The sequence below is a fragment of the Protopterus annectens genome, chromosome 9.part0, assembly GCF_019279795.1.
Source record: "Protopterus annectens isolate FY-2018-M chromosome 9.part0, PAN1.0, whole genome shotgun sequence".
Lineage (NCBI taxonomy): Eukaryota > Metazoa > Chordata > Ceratodontiformes > Protopteridae > Protopterus > Protopterus annectens.
Genome location: NC_056743.1, coordinates 1,253,592,355 through 1,253,614,334, shown reverse-complemented (window position 1 = coordinate 1,253,614,334; position 21,980 = coordinate 1,253,592,355). Strand labels below are relative to the sequence as shown.

Here is a 21,980-nt window from a genome sequence, read left to right as displayed (position 1 = left end):
GGAGTCCACTTCCATCATGGTATTAGAAACCCAAAAGACTTGGAGAAATTAAATTGAGTGAATTTACACAGTTCACTCACTATTCAGACATTTCAGCTGAATGACCTTCCTTGATAAACTTTTGCATGAATCTTTGTAATAATTTGGTGTTATGTATTTGTTACAACTGTGCTCATATTGCATAATTATTTTTTATTCATTTCATATATTCATTTCACATCATATTTCTGATTTGTTGTGAAAAGGTAGTATTAAATGTACATCTGTTTCCTTACTTTCAGATGTACCATGTTGCATTATCTGTTTAATCTGTTATCCTAGGTCATGCAGGTCATGTCTGACAATGGATATTTCTATGTCTGGTGCAATTACAGTGTCAGACAAATAAACCAAATCTGATTTTGCTTTAGCGCATTTACTGTGCACAAAATAATTATAGGGAACACTACTTTTAGTACATTTCCTATATCTTTATGTCTAATATTATTGGAGAATAATTTATGACACATGCTGTAGTTATGAATGTTTAGTGTTAAAATATCAAGAGACAGAAAGAATAAGGGAGGGGAACATTATTGATCTATTTTTCTTAAAAACAAGCAAGGTAATGGAGCTGCAAACTATGACTCCACTAGTAAGCAGTGACTATGCAATGGTGTAATTCACACTGGCCACAGAAAGAAGACCTAGGCCTAGTCACAAAGATTACAAGAGTATAGGATTACTGGGTGTCAACTACAAGAAATAAGAAGAGTTAGAAGCAATGCTATTGGATACTGGAGGAAAGTATAAGAGTGAAAGGAGTTATGGGTTATCTTAAAGGCAGCTCTTTTGGGTCTGAAAAGTGCACTGAGGTAATTATTAACAGGACACAAGTATAGGTGAGTAGGGCATTGAAAATAGCTATAAGAGACAAAGACAGGGAATTCAGGGCATGGACGAATAAGCAGGAGGCCCAGAGGGTGGAAAGAGATTAAAACAGGTTGTTTAGGTAATGTGCAACAAAGAAAAAGAAGTTAGATAGGAAAATATAGAAAGTATCAAAGAAAGGCCAGAATTAGACCTTAATTATAGAGACCAGGGAAAAGTTAAGAATATTAAATTAATATTTATTAACCAAAACCAAGAACGCCCAACAGCCACACAGTGAAAAGACCATACTGACCAACCTGCAGTACAAAATTATAAAAACAGTAGGTTTAGCGCTTTCATCCTGTTATTAACTCAAAATTCATCAGAACCTAAATTATACTTAGTAAATCACAAATAAATATCCTGCCATATATTCAACATATTACTGTGTGCCTGTTGGGCATTCTTGGTTTTGGCTATTGTTTTTATGTTCATCTTCTGGTAGATTTTATTTAGATTTGGTCATGTTTCTTGTCTAACAAGATGTCAGTCTGAGAGGCAGGAGTTACAAAGAGGATGGCTGGACAAAAAAGGAGTTAGCAGCTGACACAGTGAAGAAGACATTAGAGGCTGTAAGGGAGGAAAGGCTCATGAGAGTGATATGATATTACCCCAGATTCTCAATATGGCTCCTGTGATACAAGCTGAACTTCTGACAGAGCTCTTCAGAAGGTCTCTTGGAGAAGGGGTGATCTCAAAAGACTGGAGGCAGTAGCCATGCCCAAGTACAAAGTCAGCAAAAGGAATATCTCAGAGAAGTACAGGTCAGTGAATCTGACTTTAATAAAAAGTATGAAGTCCTGAAGTCAAGGCTCACTAGGTGTGTGGTACAACATGGGCCTTTTATTTACCTCCAGCACTGATTCACTGCAGAAAGATACTGCTTGACTATTACGAATCTGAGATGGATAAATTCAACTTTGAGAATGCGACCTATCTAGATTTTAGCATAACCTTTGATTTAGTCCACCAATATAGACTGCTTACAAAAATAAGGATAATATAAGCAGGGAATGAATTACTTAAATAAATCCGAGTGAAGCCATGGTTAGATAACAGAAGGGAAGAAACTGGTAGTGTATGGGGGGCTTATAGTGGGAGAAATATAATAAGTGGTGTCCATCCCACAGTAATAAGTGTTAAGTCCATCCCTATGTTATCTCTTTGCTTGTGATCAGAAAAGTATGGAAAACTGAATCCATCTCTTTCAAAGTGTTGCTTCAAAGTTGATGATGAGATAGTATATTATATGGCTGCAAGCCTGTTGGGGTTCCTGAAGAGCCTGGAGATATGGTTCAGTAAGTTGCACCTTTGCTTTATCCATTCTAAGAACATGATGATATACCTCAGAAGAATAATAACTTGGGAAGGGGGGAGGGTCAGCTGGAAACATCCAGGTGTATTACATTCAAATATAAGATAATGATAACGCCCCTCTACTAGACCTTTATAACATCACAGCTAGAATACTGTATACAATTCGGGAGTCCTTCCAAAAAGGAAAATTATCAGCGCCTAGAAATTGTACACAGAAAGACAACCAAAATGGTACTGGAGATAAACAGAATGATGGTTAAGGAGTTGATTAAGGAGCCCTGTCTCACTTCTACTAGGAAAAGAATAGAAACTGGGGAATATGTTAATTATGGATTTATAAAGCAAGATTGAACTGGAAGGAGACAATGCATTAGAAAGGGTATGATTATCAGATTAAGAGACCTTTGTTTATAATAAGCATTAGGAAACACTTCTTCATATAGAGGATGGTAGATTGGTGTAAAAAGTTACCAGAATGGGTCATAGAAGGTAAGACACCTGGAACAGTTGAACATGCTTGGTAAATCTTGACAGAGGGAGTGGGGAAAGGAAATGAAAGGGTTAGTTTCATTGTGGTAACTAAGGATAGTAACTGTTTTTTTTTCAGTGTAGCTGTTACTTAACAATGGTATTTATTAGATTGTTTCCTAAAGCCACTTACAAGATTAGTTCTGCTCTTAACTGTGTTGTATACCAATGTTAATGCAGTAATTTGTGTGTAGGTCAAAAGGTGAGGATGCAGAGTGGGAAATAAAGGCAGGTATTGTCTGCTGCCCCTGTGCTGTTATTATGAATTTGATGCTTTTTATTCATTCAGTATTGCGTGAGTTGAAAGGTGCTGTAGTACAGAACCAGACTGTGTTATTTGCAATATCTTTAAGAGCTGTGTGGCCATTTTAAGAAATGTTTACAACAGTCACTGCATTCAGTGATATGAGAGGTATTTAAATGTATGTTCAGCTGCAGGGCATTCATTACTTTAATGTGGAATATGTTTCTTTGCAGATGTGAACACATGCATAAAATATTTTCCTCTTCTTTTTTTAATGGGTATAAATCTTTTGGCTCATCAGTGTTAAATATTTTAAATGTATATGGAAATAGGTTAGAGGGTTAGAAATGAAATGTTGGCAGTCGTATTTGTTTTGTCTGTTAGGGGTTTCTCCATTTTCAGTTTATTTGCTGTTAAACAAGTGAGATTACCTGTGCTGTACTTATTGTAGAATTATTTTGTAAGGCTTATTTTAAGATAAACTGTTTAATTATTCCATGGATAACTAGAAATCAAAGTTTACTCACATGTTTCCTATGACAGGGTTCATCTGTATTTGTCATCATTACAAAGCTGATAACTACAGAAAATCAAACAGCTGGACTCTGCCCTGAGGTAAGAATAACAGTATCTTGCCATCTTACTTACGTACTCATGAATAAATATTCAGGAATGTTATATGCCTTTTAAATTGATAGAGAACTGAGTGCTGAGGTAGAGCTGAGTGCTGGGTTAATCTGAGTTGCCTTACATTTGGCATACTGATCCTCTACTGGACACTCTATGATGGCTGCAGCTGTACATTCATCACCACTCAGTGCCTGTCCTTCCTGCAGGGACAGGACATTTTGAGAATGCATTAGTTGTGAGTCATCCTACAACAGACCCCCCCCCCCCCACGACATACACTTTGACAGCAGTTGCTATTGATTTGCCACTTTCTGGTATGCTTGATTCTTTCCTGTTAGAGACTAAGTATGCAGAGCATGTGTGATCCTACAGACAATGGTCCATGATTTGTTGTGGGAGGTTGGATCTGTAGTGCCAACATGTTACTCACAGCAGGTACTCTGATATCTACTGGGACAAACTGGACCTGCAATAAACGTGGACTCTTTGTTTCCATTCCTCCTGACAGGGAGAAGCTGACATCACTTTAGATGTGTGCTTTTGTCATTCAGTGATACTGACCATTTTGAGGCAGATTGGGACTTCTTTTCCCATGTATCAATCACCTTTAGTATTTTGATCCCTGGTGGAAAAAGCTGTAACTTCAGTAACTATGTATTAATGATAGATAATGGTTCTAATGAAGAGAGGATGTATGCTGTTTCTAACTGGTAGCCAGTACAGCTGACCCCTGGCGGGAAAGTTTTCGGGTACTGTAATCAAATGCTTTTTTTAAGAAGCTTCTCTGCTGTTTTCTTGGCTCATAAGACTCCCCTATTGAGCCATGATCCATCTCCACTGCATTTTATGGGGTGCATTATCCTAGTACATCATATCATTGGTAGGGTCCAAGTAGAAAATTATCTATGGGTGTTACCTTGCACTGAGCTAATCAGGCCATCATACTGAGGGTAGGATAGTGTTTAATGTGTGAGTTACTCTCTCTCTCTGTAGCATGCACATGAAATGCAGCTAGTGGCAGTCTGCATGTGCCTGCATGCCTCCACCAATGCATCATGTGCCTGCATACCTCAGACAATGCATCAGTGTAGGCCCCTAATTTAATGAGAAAGCTTGAAGGGTGATTCCCAGTGTGCGCACTATAGAATCCACTCATAGTGACACAGGCAAAAAACACAGTCCCAAGAACAATGATATAGTTTCATACTGTTATCATCTGGTTAGCTAGCCAATCCTACATCACCAACAGCAGATGTGACTGCTGTGTCCCTATGCTTTCAGACTGAAGCGTAACTGAGCATAACATATGACCAGTTTCCTAGGTGACTGAGTGGGAATAATAGAATGAAAGAGTGTGGTTTGTAGCAAAATTGTACTCCTCTTCTGCATGTCACTGAAACTGCATGTGTGCAAACATAGGTGACTAGGAATCCTATTTGAAATAAATTTTACCATTGTTTGAATGAGGTAAATGAAGTTATCTGTTAAACCAGTTCATGAATTGGCAGAGCTCTTTAATGAACACTGGAATAGTTCCTGCTGATGCAGTCAGCTACAGTGGCCTGATATGTTATAAATGCATGCATGTCTAAATGTTTTAACCACAATAATGTATTTCTTTGTTTTGCTCACTGCAGAATGACATGAAGTATGCATGCCAAAGGGATGAAAACTGTTTCAGAAATTCTGGCCCAGCAGCAGTTAATGGTGAGGCTTTTGTGCATCTTTCACCCAAGAATTGTTAGTCATTTGTAAATCTGCATTGATAAAATACTTCTGAATTTTTCATGTATATTTCTCTAATTTAAAACTGTATGAAGTATGTTGCGGAAACTAAGTAGTCAATTTCCTTCTTTGTCTTGAACATACGCCTTCTGCTTCACTGGTCTGCAATGCCATAAGGCTAGAAAAATCTAAACCTTAGTTCAAAAGATTGTAAAACGTGAGAAACATTTAGTAAGAAATGTGAAGGTTAAGAGGATATCATATATCAATGTATTTATACACCATCAGTGACTGTGAAATGGTTCCATGTCAGAGGATATCATATATCAATGCATTTGTATACCATCAGTGACTGTGAAATGGTTTCATGTCTGAGGATATCAGATGTCAATGTATTTATACACAATCTGTGACTGTGAAATGGCTCCACATCTGAAGATATGATACGTCAATGTATTTATATACCTTCACTGACTGTGAAATAGGTCCACATCTGTGTATATCATATGTCAGTGTATTTATACACCATCAGTGACTGTGAAATGGTTCCATGTTTGAGGATATCATATGTCAATATATTTATACACCATCACTGACTGAAATGGTTCCATGTCTGAGGATATCATATGTCACTGTATTTAATTATCCTAGCCGAAAGAAGAAGAAGAAGAAGATGAAAAGCACTTTTTTAAAACAATGAGCATGTTCTATGGAGAAAACGTATTTCTTATGCTTCATCCATTCCCCAAAAAGGGAGACTTTTCCTGTTAAAGGGAATGGTATCCTTAGTGTCTCTTAAGGAAACAACTTGGATATTATTTACTTATTTATTTTTTATTTTACATTTGTTGACCGGGCTAGTCCAACTGGAAATATGTCCATTTTCACCAGAGGCCTGAGGAGAAAAGCTCCAACTATACATTACATTTATACATGTGAGATACAAGTACTATATTCATTAGAAAATACACAAGACTGACATGTACAATGACATAATGTCTGACATTTTAAAACATACACAGTTTATGGGATATTTTTCTGAAATTACTCACATTTTTATATGAACACTCACTTAGCCATGCCAGAATAGAAAGAGTTTGTTGTTTCAGTTAAGGATCGCATATACCTAGAAAAATAATGGGCCAGTGCTACTGCAGTCATAAGATAAATTCTTAGCATATTCATTGTTTTATATGAGGTCAGCTCCACTCCTGAAATGCCATGTGATTATCTGCACATGGATATGATGTGTGCTTGTGTGTGTGTGTGTGTGTGTGTGTGTGTGTGTGACCCTATGTATGTCTGTTTGAGTGGATATGAGTCTGTGTGTAATAGTCTATGTGTTTGTGTGTGTGTGTGTGTGTGTGTGTGTGTGTGTGTGTGTGTGTGTGTGTGTGTGTGAGTCTGTGTATGTCTGTGTGGATGTGAGTCTGTGTGTGCATGTACGTGTGAGTCTATGTGTGTCTGTTTGTATGGATGTGAGTCTGTGTGTGAGAGCCTGTATGTGTGTATGTGTGTGTATATGAGTGTGTGTGTGTGTGTGTGTGTGTGTGTGTGTGTGTGTGTGTGTGTGTGTGTGTGTGTGTGTGTGTGTGTGTGTGTGTGTGTGTGTGTGTGTGTGTGTGTATTTGTGTGTGTGTGTGTGTGTGTGTGTGTGTGTGTGTGTGTGTGTGTGTGTGTGTGTGTATGTGTGTATGTGTGTATGTATGTCTTTGTGTCTAGTGGGGCGGGGTTGCACCATCAACCTTCTCTGATGCTGCTGTATCTGTCGCCCAGAAATGTTTAAACATTTGGCAGTGAGAAAGTTCATAACCAGCATAGCACTTATGCCACAATGGTGGGACACCAGTGGGCTTAGTATGAAGAATCATGAGAAAGACTATCCTTCATACTAAGTTACCAGCAGGTTGTGGTGGAAAATCTGGGGCTGTGCAAAATGTTGAAATAAATATGACTCCCAAGAACTACTAGAAAGCATTCTGACGATCAGATGTGTTTCATGTCATTCCAAGTAAGGGCCATCCAATTGTCTGTTGATCAGGACATATAATGCCATTTTAAGAATTCAGCTTAAAGAACCTGAATATCTTTACATAAATTAGAAAGCATAAGACAGATATAAGTTACACATATGAGGGTTATGTGTGAGTGATACTGGGTAGCATGTATCTACTACGTAAGTATTTACGGTCTCTAACAAGTGTTGAAGTAAATGTACAGGGAGTACTGTCATTGATTATATATTTTGTTGTCAGATCTAGAAATAATGTATGTATAAAATCATATTTAAGTGTTGTCAACATCTTAGTACAGCAGGGTTTGCCTTGTCACAGGTGATGTGCTTTGTTGTGCAGTCATGGGACTTAGAGAAGACAGAAAAAGAGAAGGCTGTGTTTTTACAAATTTTCCACTTTTCCTGATTTTATTTGTTTATTTATTTAACATTTGTTTACTGGGAAAGTCTGATTTGGAACAAAGCCAATTTTCAACAGATGCCCGGGGAGAAAAGCTTCAGATGCATGTCTTTGAAACGTGGGAGGAAATCGGAAACTGATTTTGTGCAACCTTGAAGGTAGCATTGTAAAGTCTGGCTCAACTTTTCAAAAAAATGAGTGTTTTCTATTATTTTTATTTTAGTTCTATTATTTGACACTGTTTTGTACAGCAGTTTAAGACTGTGATTTTGTTCACTAAGTCAAAATGTATGTTAAGTAAATTAACTGACACGTACAAAATGTTAGACTTGACAGCAACATGTATACATAAAATTTGAATAATACAAACAAACCATACCCTTAATGTAGGGTATACAAATTTGTCAGGATTTTCAATTGAACATAACATGTCATTACACAGAATATGGAATAAGACACAAATAATAGTAAATTAGATTTTTTATCAACATCATTATTAAATCACAATTGCATAAAGTCAGTATAACAGGTTGAGAAGCACAAGGTTTGTACAACACATAACTAACCTGAATCTCTAACGCAGATATAAGAATGTTATTTAGTCAATTGTCCATTCAAGTTTCTTTAGAAATGAGAAAAATTATCCAAGAAGATAGTCTAAGGCAATAATTTCATTGGGTATCTTGTTCCAGGATGCACGGGGCCAGCTTATGCTCTCTCTCTTATTGTCACAATGTACTAGGGTGTATTTAGACAGAAAAATGAAATAAAATGTAAAACAACTTTATTAAAAAATTCCAGAGTGTGGAATAAAATTGTAATTTATTTAGGTCATAGGTATGAGTCCATTTATTTTTCAATGTTTTACATTTTAATTGTTTTTACACTGTGCTGGTGAGTTTTGCCTTTTTTATTTTTATATCCATTTTTAGTTTGAGAAATGAGTTTAAATGTAGAGATGTCTTGTATTGAGAGTTTGTTAGCTAAAGAGAGAGCAATAACTTTCTTTAAGAAGTTTAAATGTGAGAGCATTGTGTAAGTAGGTAGCTTTGGCAGAGACTGGGAAACAGCCTTTTTTATTGATATGAAGTGATGTTCATTTGCATTATATAAATGGACAAACCTGAATATTTTATTTTCTGTGGTTTGAAGTAAGGTAGTATTATAGACAGACATTGGTGAAATAATGGGTAAGAAGTATTTCAGTCCAGGTATAAGAACATTAATGGAAATAGCATCTGCGCCTCAAAGGTAAGTAAATGACATTTCATAGACTGCTCTAAGGACTTTGCTAGTATGCGTATGGAGGGACAACAATATATTATGTATTAGAATACCAAGATTTTTTTTTCAAAGGAAAAGGGAAGAGGGGTGTCCAAGGAGCCTTTATAAATTGGACACATTAAGTAAGATAACCTTTTAGACGTTCCAGATATCAGACAGCATGTTTTTAATGCTGATTGACACTTTGTTTTCCTTGAACCAGTTCCAGATAATGGAAAAAGCATAATCTAGTAAAGAGATTAGTATGAAGAGTTGTATAAAAGTTGGACACTAAGGAGGGAGAAAAGGACCTGTACCGATTGGCTAGACAGAGGGACTGAGCTAGTAAAGATGTGCAGCAGGTAAGGGTGATAAAGGATAATGAGGGAAACGTACTCACAAGCGAGGAGAGTGTGTTGAGCAGATGGAAAGAGTACTTTGAGGGTTTGATGAATGAAGAGAATGAGAGGGAAAGAAAGTTGGATGATGTGTGGATAGTGAATCATGAAGTACAGTGGATTAGCAAGGAGGAAGTAAGGATAGCTATGAAGAGGATGAAGAATGGAAAGGCTGTTGGTCCAGATGACATACCTGTGGAAGCACCGAGGTGTTTAGGTGAAATGGCAGTGGAGTTTTTAACTAGATCGTTTAATGAAATCTTGGAAAGTGAGAGGATACCTGAGGAATGGAGAAAAAGTGTTTTGGTACCGATTTTTAAGAATAAGAGTGATGTGCAGAGCTGTAGTAACTACAGAGGGATTAAATTGACTAGTCACAGAATGAAGTTATGGGAAAGAGTAGTGGAATCTAGGTTAAGAAGGGAGGTGATGATTAGTGATCAGCAGTATGGTTTCATGCCAGGAAAGAGCACTACAGATGCGATGTTTGCTCTGAGAGTGTTGATGGAGAAGTACAGAGAAGGTCAGGAAAAAGTTGCATTGTGTCTTTGTGGATTTAGAGAAAGCATAGGACAGGGTGCCTAGAGAGGAGTTGGGGTATTGTATGAGGAAGTTGGGAGTGTCAGAGAAGTATGTAAGAGTGGTACAGGATATGTACGAGGGTAGTGTGACAGTGGTGAGTTCTGCAGTGGGAGTGACAGATGCGTTTAAGGTGGAGGTGGGATTACATCAAGGATCAGCTGTGAGCCCTTTCTTATTTGCAATGGTGATGGACAGGTTGACATACGAGATCAGACAGGAGTCCCCGTGGACTATGATGTTTGCAGATGACATTGTGATCTGTAGTGAGAGTAGGGAACAGGTGGAGGAGACCCTGGAGAGGTGGAGATATGCTCTAGAGAGAAGAGGAATGAAGGTCAGCAGGACTAAGACAGAATATATGTGTGTGATTGAGAGGGAGGATAGAGGAATGGCGAGGATGCAGGCAGTAGAGGTGGCGAGGGTGGATGAGTTTAAATACTTGGGATCAACAGTTCAGAGTAATGGTGAGTGTGGAAGAGAGGTGAAGAAGAGAGTACAGGCAGGATAGAGTGGGTGGAGAAGAGTGTCAAGAGTGATTTGTGACAGACGAGGACCGATAAGAGTGAAAGGGAAGGTCTACAAGAGGGTAGTGAGACCAGCTATGTTATATGGGTTGGAGACAGTGGCACTGACAAAAAGGCAGGAGTCAGAGCTTGACGTGGCAGAGTTGAAGATGTTAAGGTTTGCACTAGGTGTGACGAGGATGGACAGGATTAGGAATAAGTATATTAGAGGGTCAGCCCGGGTTGAAAGGTTTGGAGTTAAAGCCAGAGAGGCAAGATTACATTGGTTTGGACATGTGCTGAGGAGGGTTGCAGAGTATATTGGGAAAAAGATGCTAAGGATGAAGCTGCCAGGTAACAGGAAGAGAGGAAGGCCTAAGATAAGGTTTATGGATGTGGTAAGAGAGGACATGCAGGTGGTTGGTGTGACAGAGCAAGATACAGAGGACAGGAAGAAATGGAAACAGTTGATCTGCTGTGGTGACCCCTAACAGGAGCAGCTGAAAAAAGAAGAAGAGTAAAGAGATTAGATGTTGGGGGAGTTTCTTGAGCAAAAGTCAATACTATTTCATCAGCATATAATGCTATATTAAGGTTAGGAATATCCCATGGTAAGCTATTGACAGACTAAGAAAAGAAATTTGGGGCTAGCACTGAGCCATGACCTTTAGAAATCAGCTGACAACACAATTAAACTTCTAAAAAAGCATACAAATAATATTATTACATAAAAATAAATAAAATAATCTAAGGATCTGAAAAACATAAAAAATACATACATTAATTTAATTTAAAAGGTCTTCTTGCTTTTAAAAACATTCAATATTAGTGTTACCATTTAAACCTAGCAGTTTATCCAAAGCATAGAAATTGTTCCATTTTGGAGTTTAAAATTATTTATAAGGACATGGGAGAAGGTGATCTTATAGAAAAAGTTGAAAAACAAGAAGCGATTTGACAACTAAGACTACAAGCAGATAAGACCCCAGGTTTAAATGGGTTAAATGACTAAACATTTTTATAAGTTTAATTGTGTTGTCAGCTGATTTTTAAAGCTCATGTGATGGTCTGAATAGATATATAAATTGGTTTAATATATGTGTTTGTTATTCTGAAGAAGTCTGTTTGCATTCAGAATGAAAGAGCTAAGTAAAGAGTGTTTTCTATTCCTGTTTTCTGTTTGTTTTTTATTACTAGTGTGTATTTTCTGTAGCATTTCTGGAGATAGTTTTGATGGTGATTTGGCTTTTGGGAAAGTATTTTTACAGGTAATGGATTTAATGGAATGCCAAGATTTACTCTGATTTCCAAGATGTTGTGTCAAGAGATTTCTGCAATACTTAGATTTGGCATCATTAGTTAGAATTTGTGTGTCTTATTTAAGGTTGATATAATGTTATAATTTTGCTGTGTTAAGGCGATCTTTTTTCCCACTTTTTCCATGCATTAGTTCTGGGATTTTTTGAAACTATTCATACATTTTATGTGATCCAAGGAGAGTGAAAAATATGCAATGGAATGTTCTATGTCAGTTATAAGGTAATTTTGGATGACAGAGGATTATAGGGAATTGACAAGATGGATGTCTTGTCTGTACAGATGTAGATTTCTGACTAATTGGTGAAATAAAGTGCTTCACAGTTGATGCCAATTGAGTTAATCCAAAGTAATAGCATAGGTGGCCCTGGAGCCTTTACAAGCCTAGCCCATAGGATTACCCTAGCATCGTGCCACCCGACCTTAGTTCCCAGTGCCTCTGTCGAGTAAAGCCACTGGAGTGATCCCTGGGGTGAATTTTCTATTTCCCATCCACTCATCAAGATTTCTCTTGAAGAGGGCCAGTGAGGTGCTCTGCTTGACATGTATGGGGAGTCTATTCCATAGCATGGGCAGTCTCTGGGTTATGAACCTGTCCCTCCAGCTTGTTCTGTTGATTGTGGTAATGAGGTTGAGATCTCTGGGGCATGTGGTGTGGAGGGATTGGGATTTCTTTAGATGTAGCATTTCTAACAGAGCTGGGTCAAACATGGCTTTGTAAGTCAAGCAGAGATTGCCTCTAAGTAGGCGATATGAGACAGAGAATTGTTGGAGCATTTTGAGTCTGTCCATGTAGGAAAAATATTTAAGGCCTAGGATCCTCTTTGTGAGGTACTTTTGCGGCTTCTCCAGTTGTTGCAGGGGTTTAGTGTGATACATGCCAAATGAATGGGGCATTGTACTCAATGACTGGCCTAATGAGGGAAGAGTAGAGGGAGACAATGACCTCTTTCTTCCTGGATGCAGAACCCTTAGTAATGAGATGTGCCACATAGAAGGACTTTCTGACCACAGTGGCAATGTGGTGGTCAAAAGAGAAGTTACTGTCAGCTTGTGTTCCCAGAACCCTTATAATGCCTTCTGTGTTCAGTGGACTACCATCAATGTGGTAATTCATGGGAACCGGATTTTTCCTAAAGGGAATAACAACACATTTTTTGGTATTGAGCTTAAAGCCATGGTTCTGACACCAGTCGTTGGTCTCAGTGAAGCCTTTCTGTAGGATGTCAACATCACTTGGGTAGTTAATAGTAGCTCCCAACTTGCAATCGTCTGTGAACGTTGTTACCCAGAGTCCCTTTGTGTTGGCCTGGACTTCAGAGAAGTAGATACCAAACAGGAGGGGACCCAGGACCGAACCCTGTGGGACTTCCCTCGTGACTGGTTGGCAGTCTGACTTGTAGTCAGCTACTTGGTTCTACCTGTGAACCAGTTTGCAACCCACCTAGTGATATAGGGGTTGATGCCTAGCTTAGTGAGTTTTTCTATGATTCTTGAGTGGGGAATGGTATCAAAGACCTTGGCCAGATCAAGGTAGGCTGTATGAACCACCTTGCCTTCATCCACAGCTGTGGTGACTGACTCAAAGAAGTTAACCAAGTTAAGCAGGCATGATCTACCCTTCACAAAACCAAACTGTGTGGGATCCAGAGTTTGGAGATTCTCTATATCCTTGTTTATTAGGTCCATGATGATGTGTTCCATAGCTTTGCATATTAGACTCATCCGGCTAATGGGGCAATAGTTCCCAGGGTCTGTAGTCACTCCTCCTTTGTGGAGAGGGATGACTGTAGCAGTGTGCCATTCGGTAGGGACAAAGCCTGAGGTGAGGCTGTGATTGAACAGGGCACACAGGTGAGGTGCCACTTCACTCTGTAGTTCATTTAGAACACAGCCAGGGAAATTGTCAGGTCCCATAGAAGATGTATTCTTGGCCTTGGACAGTGCTGTTTTAACCTGTGCAGCAGTAATACAGGCTACCTGGCAATCTACTGGTATTGTGACTGGTCCTTTTGGGGGGGGTAAAATTGGCACTGAATCTGTCAGCCAAGTATATTGGCAATATCTGTTGGCTTGGTGTAGGAGTTACCATTGTGCAGTAGCTCATAGCAAATCTGGGTATTGCCGTGGAGATTCTTTACATAAGTATAGAAGGCCTTGTGGTTGTCTTTATTATCTGCTGCAATTCTGTTTTCATAGCTAGCTTTAGAGGAACTCTGTCAGTTGTCCAGCGCTGTGCATTATGAGATTTTAGTACTCTACTGCCTCAAGTAGTACCATCTTAAGTAGCTTCTGATTATTCCTGTTGATTTGTCAACATCAGTAACACTACAAGGAGGAAAGCTGGAAGAGATAATCACAACATGATGTAAGTTATAGAAACTACTTCAAGAGATAGGGAAGGCACCGGAAATCTCTCCCTGGTCCATTATATGCATCAGAGGGCAACTAGCTTGCATCAGTTAGAGGTACCCTATAGACCTGACCAGGAAGAATTCATGGAGGTGTGCCTTGTCTTTGACAGAGAATCTCACTTAGCTGTAGAACAGGCAGGAAGTCTCCTTCTTCAGAATTTCTGCTGCTTTGGGTTTAAGCAAAAACCCCATTGCTGAATGAGAATTGCAGTTAAAACGGTCTCATTGCTCATTATTTTAACAATTTTTTAACAACATTTTTGGTTCACTGGTCCCTGACCTCAGACCTGTAGGAGGGGTAACCAGTAGTCTATTGCTTCTTATTTGTTCCTTTAGGAGTGTAGATTTGTGGGCAGAATCACAGAACTACTTTGTGTTGTTCTCTGTGATGGATTTTACTTTGACACAATGTATGGATGTAGGAAAGCCACATTAGTGGCATGGCATACACTAAAATTTTTTGTGTCCTGGTACTTCACAGACATTCATGCATTTCTGGTAGTATATTTGCCCTCAGAAAACCGCACAAACATACATATCAGTCATTTCACCTGATCATTCCTGGCTGTATGCTATTCCATACAATATTCTCATCCTCATGATGTCACTTCCCCTCCCACCTACATAACAGCAGCAGCCTTACTAGCCCATCTTTCTTCCTAACACTTACCCCTCCCCTACATTGCTCATATTGATGAAAAGTGCACAGTTAATCTTCCACTCTATTTGTTGAGCTACCAGTCCTGCTGTAACTGTTGTTCATCCTTTTTATTCACCTCTGTTTTCATCTTCTCCCACTCTGTGCTTCCCTATCTGTTCTTCCACCTCCTGTTACCTCTGTTTCAGTTTTCAGTCTTCCAGTCCACACTCTTCTGTCCCTTCCCTTTCTGTCCACTTCCTTTTCCTTCCTTATATTCAGTCCTTCTTCCAGTCTCTGAAATTCTTTTCCCATCTTCTGGTCTCATTCTATCATGCTGCAATATATGGCTTTCACTTGTCTGTACCCTTTTTCAGTCCACCTACCTTCTGAATCTTTGACCTTCCATATTCAGCCGCCTTGTCTCCCTCAGGATCATCTACTACTTTTGCAATGGTTACCCCGCTCCTCATAATGTTGTATTTTTCTGGGGTATTATTGTGGATTTGACTTGAAATCAAAAAATAATGGCAAACATTTGTGGTTCAGGCTTCACACCCTTCAGAATATACATGACAATGCAAATCCTGGTATTGTAGCAAGTGTCTTTATTTATAAGAGCTATATGTAAAATGTGTCTCTGATTTTGGGACATTATTCAGTCACTGATGTTGACTGTGTCCAGGATTCTTGCACTGATAGGTTGGGAGGTATGCCTCTGTCCTGCTTTGTGGTAAGCTCACACTACAGATTTTTCTTAGTTACAACAAACAGGTGCAGGATACCCACAAAGACTGAAGTTTCTGTTTCCTAATATTTCACAAACACTTATACATTTCTATGTGGTATATTTACATTTGGCAAATTGCACATATATGTCCATCAGCCATTTCACCTGCCCTCTCATGGTTGCATGCTGCTCCATATATGTTCTCCTCCTTATGGTGCGACTCCCACCCCATCTACATAACAGCATCAGCCTTACTAGCCTGTCCCCCTTCATAACATTTACCCCCCCCGCATTACCGTATTACCAAGCAGTTAGTCTCCCATTCTGTCAATCTACCAGTCCTGTCCTACCTGTCATTCATCCTTTTCTTACTTTTCCTTCCATCTTCCACCTATCCACCTATCCGCCCTTCTCTACCTGTTATTTGGCTTTCTTTTACTTTTTTTGGTCTTTGATCTTCCAGTCCAGGTTCTTCCAATTCCTCCCTTTCTGTCTCCTTCCTTCTCCTTCCTTACCTTTCAGTCCTCCATCTTCCAGCCCTCCACCATTCTTACCTCAGATTTTGGTCTCGTTCTGACATACTTCAGTATTTTACTTTTTCTTCTCTGTGCCCCTTTTCAGGGCACCTATCTTTCATACCATCTACATTCCATACTCAGACTTCTCTTCTACCGCAAGATTGTCCATTACTTTTTAAATGGTTACTGGCTGTCCACAGGCAGACAGCTCATATTAAAGGGCACACTATTCCACTGTCCTTGTACCATTTCATATGGAACTGTGGGCACAGTGTTAATATCAGTATTTTGCACTGTGATAACCTCTGCACCTGCTGTCTGTTTTATGAAAAACTCATATGCAGTACAAATCTGGGTGGGGTAAAAAGGATACCAGATATGGTGGAAATTAGCTGGAAAGTTTCAGAGATAGTATATTTTTACAATAAGATGATGTGTCAAAAGAGATTGTCTCACTGATTTAAATAGAAAAAAATATTTGTTTACCAGTACATCTGAGATCTGCTAGTACACTGACTTACCACTTGCATGGCCACCTATCTGACAGCTGTAAGCTGTAGTGGTGTAAGTAAAAGACATGTGTGACCAGTATGCAACAATGCATAATATCCCACTACTGCTGCCCTCATGAGTCTAGCCACTTCATGAAAATGTCACCTGTGCCAATTTTTTTCTAGGCGATTTTTACTCCTGTGCCTGCCAACATCAAGCGTTTTTCTATCTCTTCTTCTTTACTAAAGAGTTACTCCAGAACTTTGCATGGGCCAAAACTATCTAGAAGGGCTGTCTCACAGACAACTATACAGTATGAGAGTGACAGCTGTCTAGAAGAGCTGGCATGCAGGTAGCCATGGTGGTGCTTTTGCCCTTGATAGCAGAGTGGCAAAGACAGCATCTATATGGCCTAACCCTACCCCTCTGGGCAGGGGACTGAGCTAACCATATTACTGCAGAGACCCACAGTGCCTTCCCCCTGTAACTGCACACACCCATATACTTGCTAATGAAGGCTATCACCAGGTGGTGTTTTGGTGAAATGACCTCCCACCCACAGGATGCTCACTGATCTCCTCTGAGAGGTTGTGGCTGCATGTGTATGTTCTACCACACCCTCCTCCAAGGAAGAACACATCCATCCTCCCTTGCCAGCTCCATCAAATGCCCAAACTGCTAATTGAGCCTGGATCACCTGGGTTATAGTCATGTCTTTATCCATCCGTGCCACTGTAGCTGGCTTCATCTGTATCACTTGTATCTGCTAATTCTTTTAGCTCTCAGAGTGCAACATCCAAAACAGCATTTGCCCCACCAGCAGTCTGAGTCACAACAATGCAAGTCGCAACACATAGTTATCTAAGTGCAGTGTAACACACAGAAAGTGATGAATCACACAATAGGGCTTACCAAAGCATTACATAAGATGACATTTTAAAGACAGGTGCAATACTTGTATATTACGCATCGCTACATTCCCTCAGGGTATAGATATATAAAACATATATCAACTCATACAGATAAGCTGCCATGCTTCTGATATGAGACAACTTTGACAATATGCCAAACAACTACAGCAAGTATGCTCAAGTACCAGGTATCTATGGGACAAGACCTTAAAACATGACAGTGGTGCATGGGTTATACCACTGTGAAAGTTACATACCATTGTGACACATACATGAGGTGGCAATATGTCACACATTCACATAGAAACATGGTTACATTATCATGTCCATGATATCCATTATCCCACTCTCCCCAAAAATGTTCTGTTCACCACTAAAGCTGTCAGAGCTCAAATGATGAAAGAATGGACATGTCCCTTATCTGTTTCTTTAGACATATATAAAATACATGGCTAAGAAGCATAAAGGAAAGATACCACCTTGAATGAGCAACATACTGCAACCACACATGGGGAGAAAGACAATTTGGTGCTTGTCATCTTACTAGCACATGTCTCAGTTTATTCAGTGTGTCTGACTGGAAATAGTTTTTGACTGAAAACATATGACTTGATCAAGAGAGATTGTAGGATGAAGAGGAGTTAGGCAGGTAATAGGGGACTGGGGATTTGGTTTGTGGAGTGAAGTTAGAGTTTAATTTGACAGATATGGCCTCAGTTAGTGGAACCATGCATATTAATTCAGAGCAGAATTGAAAATTCCTTTAGATATTCTTGACATTGTTGAAGAAACCTTTATGGTTGTTTTTGATGGAAGTGGCACATTTTAATTCAAAGGTAACTTAAATTTTATAAAAGAGTGCTTAAGATTTTGCTAAAGAAAGAGATATCTTACATAAGGACAGTAGTTTTTCCCCTTTTATTATACACCATTAAGTATTTATTCCTGAATTTTCAACTGTATTTGTGACATACTGGATATGTGTGGGTCTGCATGTCCTCCCTGCGGTTGGGTGGGTGTTTGAAAGACATGCGTAAATGGGCGTGCCTTCGTTGAAGGTTGAACGTTGAGCTGGCACCTCGGCATTCATGAAAATCTACTGCCAATCATTAGCAGACAGGTGTTCTGCTGTGGCGACCCTAACCAGGAAAAGCCGAAAGACAAGAACAACATTTGTGACATACTGAATGATTTGATACAGGTTCTTAGATGGGAGTAGAATTTGGAGCTGGATGCACCTTTGGCAGGGGGGTTGTTGGGGGAGGCACGCAGATTCATCAAGTTATCTTAAGAACAACAAGAGAAGATGTGTTGGTTCAGAGGGGGAAGATAACTGTCTGGTGGCCGAACCTAACAGTGCAGGGTGTGGAGTGCAGATGTGAGCAGTATTGGTGAGTGCAAGATCAAAATGGTTTCCCACCCCATGAAAGGCTTATGATCTGGTCTAGAGCATTAGCATTTACAAAATCTGGGAACCAGCATGTGAATTTATTATTACTTCAATTGTGCACCGGTATACATATCATACAGCTATACACTATGTGTACCTGTGTTAGAGACAGAGAGATGGTGACACACCATGCACCCTTCCCATCTCTGCTTACATTCAGTGCAGCAATTCCTAAAAGTTTCCAGCTCTTTTCCTATGTATTTGGAACAGGGAATATTAGCATAATTGGCTGGGATGTTACTGTGTCACTACTGTCTGAGGGTGATGTGCATAATTATGGCAGCAGATATTACTGTGTGACAACCCCACACATCTGCAGACTAAAATTATAAATCTCAGTTGTAAATAGTTGTGCAGGCATGATATACAGTGAAACACACACCATGTAGTATGCAATCTATAATCATACATCTTGTATGAAGTACATATACAAATGACTGCCCCAAGTATGTAATGTAATTCAGAAATGCATGAACTACAGCTCCAACATTGCATCCACAAGTTATATAACAGTAACTATTGACCCTGCATTATGGGATTGTAACTATGGACCATGCCTTATAGGACTGTAACTATGGATCATACATTTTGGGACTGTAACTATGGACCATGCCTTATAGGACTGTAACTATGGATCATGCATTTTTGGATTGTAACAATGGACCATGCCTTATGGGACTGTAACTATGGACCATGCCTTATAGGACTGTAACTATGGTCCATGTATTATGGGACTGTAACTATGGACCATGCCTTATAGGACTGTAACTATGGACCATGCCTTATGGGACTGTAGCTATGGAACATGCCTTACAGGACTGTCACTATGGACCATGCCTTATAGGACTGTAACTATGGACCATGCCTTATGGGACTGTAACTATGGAACATGCCTTACAGGACTGTAACTATGGGCCATGCCTTATAGGACTGTAACTATGGACCATGCCTTATGGGACTGTAACTATGGACCATGCCTTATAGGATTGTAACTATGGACCATGCCTTATGGGAATGTTACTATGGATCATACATTTTGGGACTGTAACTATGGGTCATGCCTTATAGAAGTGTAACTATGGACCATGCCTTATGGGACTGTTACTATGGACCATGCCTTATGGGACTGTTACTTTGGACCATGCCTTATGGGACTGTAACTATGGACCATGCCTTATAGGACTGTAACTATGGGCCATGCCTTATAGGACTGTAACTATGGACCATGCCTTATGGGACTGTAAATATGAACCATGCCTTTTAGGAGTGTAACTATGGACCATGCCTTATAGAACTGTAGCTATGGACCATGCCTTATGGGACTGTTACTTTGCACCATGCCTTATAGGACTGTTACTATGGATCATACATTTTGCGACTGTAACTATAGACCATGCCTTATAGGACTGTAACTATGGACCATACCTTATGGGACTGTTACTATGGACCATGGACACAGGAATGAGAGATGATGCACCCTTCCTCATGTTATGGTGATGTGATGTTCAGCAATACAGTGCTGAGCATCATCAATGCTAAAGTGCCCAAAACAGCATAAAATACACATTTATGCAATAACAATATAGCTACCAAGAATGAAGTCTCATTTGGGAAGGGACAATGTGCACCACCATTGCTGTCTAACACTGGTGCATATAGTATGCAGCTGTGTAATATATGTGCCAGCTTGTGATTCATAAAGGTATTGTGACATCTACTTAGTAACATGATCCATATAAAAGAGTCACACTGCTAACATCAACACAGTATGCACAGCTCCTGTACACAGCTAAGTGCTAGTGTGCTGTCTTCACCAATGCTGTGGATGTATATAATATTGAAACTCAGCATAATTTTGATATTATCTAGTTGATTATAAAACACTTAGAAATCCTTGTACATTACATTACATACAATAACTGATTTATTTATTTTTCCTTTCTAGGTATTCTGACAGGAAGATGCATCAGGTACAATGCTACTGTCCGGACATGTGAGATTCGGGGATGGTGTCCTCCAGAAGTTGATACTATCCCAGCGTAAGAAAAAAACTCTTTTTGTTTGACCTGACTGCAGCTCAGCTTTGTGAACGCAATTACATTTTGTCAGGGAGAAAAATATTCACTGCAAATGAACTAGCTTCACTCAAAAATGCAGGACAGAATATTTTAAAGAGCTTGAATTATATCATATTTATTTATTTTAATGAAAAGTAAATTAGATAACTAATGTCATTTTAGTCATGATCTAATTACAGTAAATTTAACAATTATGTAGAACAAAACTTAAAAATAAGCAAAAATGCTGTATTAGGTTTAGATTCACTTATACAAAATGTATACTACTGCTGTAGTAACTAAACCTCAAAATGAGTTATTCAAGGACAGAACTATAGTAAATTGATGGATATTGTAGTAGCAGGCAGCCCAGGTTAAAGCTTCAGTACATTTGTACTTAGCCTCAGTGAGAAATGTCACCTTCAGTTACTTGGTTAAGACAACAATAGTGGGAAATTCCCAAATGGGGTTAGGAAGGGAGTTCCATACCATAATGAAACCCTAACTGAGAATTTGATAAAGCCTAGTTGATCAGCTGTGATTTTGTATGTTTGAAGTTTCTTTAACTCATTCCTTAAGAATGTGTGGCTCTTATCTTGAGTTTAGAACTGCAGTTTTATTTTATGTGTGTTGATGTTTGCTTTATGAATTTCTGGGTATTAAAGACATATTTACATAAACGTTAGAACTAACAAATGCTAATTGAAGGCTTTAGGAAATATTAATGTGTATAATGGTGATCAAAGGAAGTCATTTTGGCTTTCTTGCAGGTTCATTGGTTCTTCTAACAGATGATTTCATATATTATAAGGATCAGAGGGAGCAAGCCCTGCAGAAAACTTGATAGGAATACAAGTCAGGCATTAATATTGGTGGTCTGTGACTGAAAAAGCAACCAAAAAGAAAGTAAAACATGGATCAAGTCTCTCAGTGGCAGA

General features: G+C 39.1%; 1 protein-coding gene across 1 annotated transcript in view; it reads left to right on the top strand.

Moving 5' to 3' along the window:
- P2RX3 (purinergic receptor P2X 3) overlaps positions 1–21,980 on the top strand; it is a 684,798-nt gene that overhangs the window by 233,289 nt on the left and 429,529 nt on the right. The window contains exons 3-6 of the mRNA XM_044084177.1: positions 3,545–3,616; positions 5,269–5,307; positions 16,492–16,513; positions 20,931–21,024. Of these exons, the coding sequence (XP_043940112.1) occupies positions 3,545–3,616; positions 5,269–5,307; positions 16,492–16,513; positions 20,931–21,024 (227 nt within the window). The remainder of the gene's footprint in view (positions 1–3,544; positions 3,617–5,268; positions 5,308–16,491; positions 16,514–20,930; positions 21,025–21,980) is intronic.